We start from the raw sequence: 1652 nt of genomic DNA on the forward strand, positions 1-1652 counted from the left end.
GTTTTATAATATCTTAAAACTGTTTTTTTTTTCAGGATTAAGTGAAATGTCCCTCAAACATTTATCTATTTTTATCTACTACTTATGTAACTTTATCAAAGATTTTTAATTTGTATTAAACATATTTTGTCTTAACCTTACACAAGCAGTACTTATTTTGTGTTCAGCAGAATATTTCCCAGAGATATGTGTCTTAGAATTTTCAAAACAATTCTACAGTTAGTTCACAGATGTGCTGCAGTAAATCATCTTACTGAAAGTTTTGTTGCACACACATGGTGTTTATTTAAACCTGAACCTACTCACTGAGTCCTACATCTATGACTGTCAGCATAAAGCTGGAACCCTGCCAGCTCCAACCTGTTTTATTTTCAAGGGTCTGGAGAAGTCATCAGTGTTATGTAACATTCCAGGTCCATTTTTTTGTATTGATGCTCTCTGCGCCCAGTTAGCGTCAAACTCTGCAGCCTGCCTGCAGGGTACAACTTGAGTTACTTCTTCGACTGGCCAGTTAAGATAAAAACTCCACCATGATTTTTCAAGGACTTTTAGATCGACTTGACTTCACCAGTTGGTTGTTGTTGGGTTTTCTGCTCCTGATTTTAATTGATGTGGTGAAAAACTGGGCTCCTCACAACTTTCCCCCTGGACCCTGGGGTGTTCCGTTTCTTGGCAACATCTTCACTGCTGTTGATTTTAAATCCATGGAGAAGGTGAGCTGAACAATGAAACTCTGCTGTGTGTGTGCATGTAGAGAAGTGTTCCTGAAATAAGTGTAGAAGTGTTGAATCTATACAGAAATCTGTAATAAAAAAATTCAACAATCTCGTAAAATTAATACATTTTTTTAATCTAAATTAAGTATTATTGTAAGTACGGGTCTTTTTAATCAGTTTTTTATAAATTGGCAATTTCTTTAGAAATACTAACATCATTATCATGTACTTCCTTTCTTAAGACGCAAATTTTTCCCTCCAAATGCAGCTTACACAGAAGTACGGCACTGTGTTCAGCCTGAGGAAAGGCAGTGAGAGGTATGTGTTTATTTCAGGGTACAAGATGGTCAAAGAGGCTCTGGTTAATCAGCTGGACAGCTTTGTGGACCGACCCATTGTTCCTCTCTTCCATGTTCTCTACAATGGCCTTGGAGAGTGGGTGAACTCTGACTGCTTTAAGCCTGCTCTCTGTACAAATATTTGTACAGAAAGTTTTTTTTTTACTATTTGATGTCACATTCTCACAGGTATTGCTTTGAGCAATGGTTACTTATGGAAGAAGCAGAGAAAGTTTGCCACCAGTCATCTACGTTACTTTGGAGAGGGACAAAGGAGTCTGGAGAAATACATAGAAGTGGAGTGCAACTTTCTCTGTGAGGCCTTCAAAGAGGAACAAGGTAAACTAGATACCGCATAGCGGTAACATAATGACCCCCGCACGCACAAATGCACCAGAACTCAGAAGTCTTTATTCCTAATAAATGTCATGCTACCAGGTGCATCCCAAAATTTAAGTGGTTTTGGTGGGGGTCTTTTTTCGAGGTGGGGGTGTCATTGGTTGACCTGATGGATAGCCCCTCATCAGAGCTAAACAACCAAAGAAAATCTGAAGCTCCTAGTTTTTGAGCTATAACCATTTTTGTATGTCCAGATACC

The 1652-nt window shown here is 38.6% G+C and overlaps 2 protein-coding genes across 2 annotated transcripts in view; both read left to right on the forward strand.

Annotated features, from left to right (window-relative positions):
- LOC106517302 (cytochrome P450 2J2) overlaps positions 1-1652 on the forward strand; it is a gene marked incomplete in the record, with an annotated part of 13723 nt that overhangs the window by 9342 nt on the left and 2729 nt on the right.
- LOC106517304 (cytochrome P450 2J6-like) lies at positions 424-1387 on the forward strand. Its single transcript, XM_014008066.1, has 3 exons — positions 424-713; positions 985-1151; positions 1244-1387. Exons 1-3 carry the CDS (start codon positions 531-533, stop codon positions 1371-1373), a joined length of 480 nt encoding a protein of 159 aa, XP_013863520.1. The 5' UTR covers positions 424-530; the 3' UTR covers positions 1374-1387.

This window comes from Austrofundulus limnaeus, unplaced genomic scaffold (assembly GCF_001266775.1).
Source record: "Austrofundulus limnaeus strain Quisiro unplaced genomic scaffold, Austrofundulus_limnaeus-1.0 Scaffold47, whole genome shotgun sequence".
In the NCBI taxonomy this organism is placed as follows: domain Eukaryota; kingdom Metazoa; phylum Chordata; class Actinopteri; order Cyprinodontiformes; family Rivulidae; genus Austrofundulus; species Austrofundulus limnaeus.

Coding starts and splice junctions, on each gene's coding strand:
- LOC106517304 (XM_014008066.1), top strand. CDS start 531: ATGATTTTTCAAGGACTTTTAGATCGACTTGACTTCACCAGTTGGTTG. Junction 714..984: donor ATTTTAAATCCATGGAGAAG/GTGAGCTGAACA, acceptor CTCCAAATGCAG/CTTACACAGAAGTACGGCAC. Junction 1,152..1,243: donor CTCTACAATGGCCTTGGAGA/GTGGGTGAACTC, acceptor ACATTCTCACAG/GTATTGCTTTGAGCAATGGT.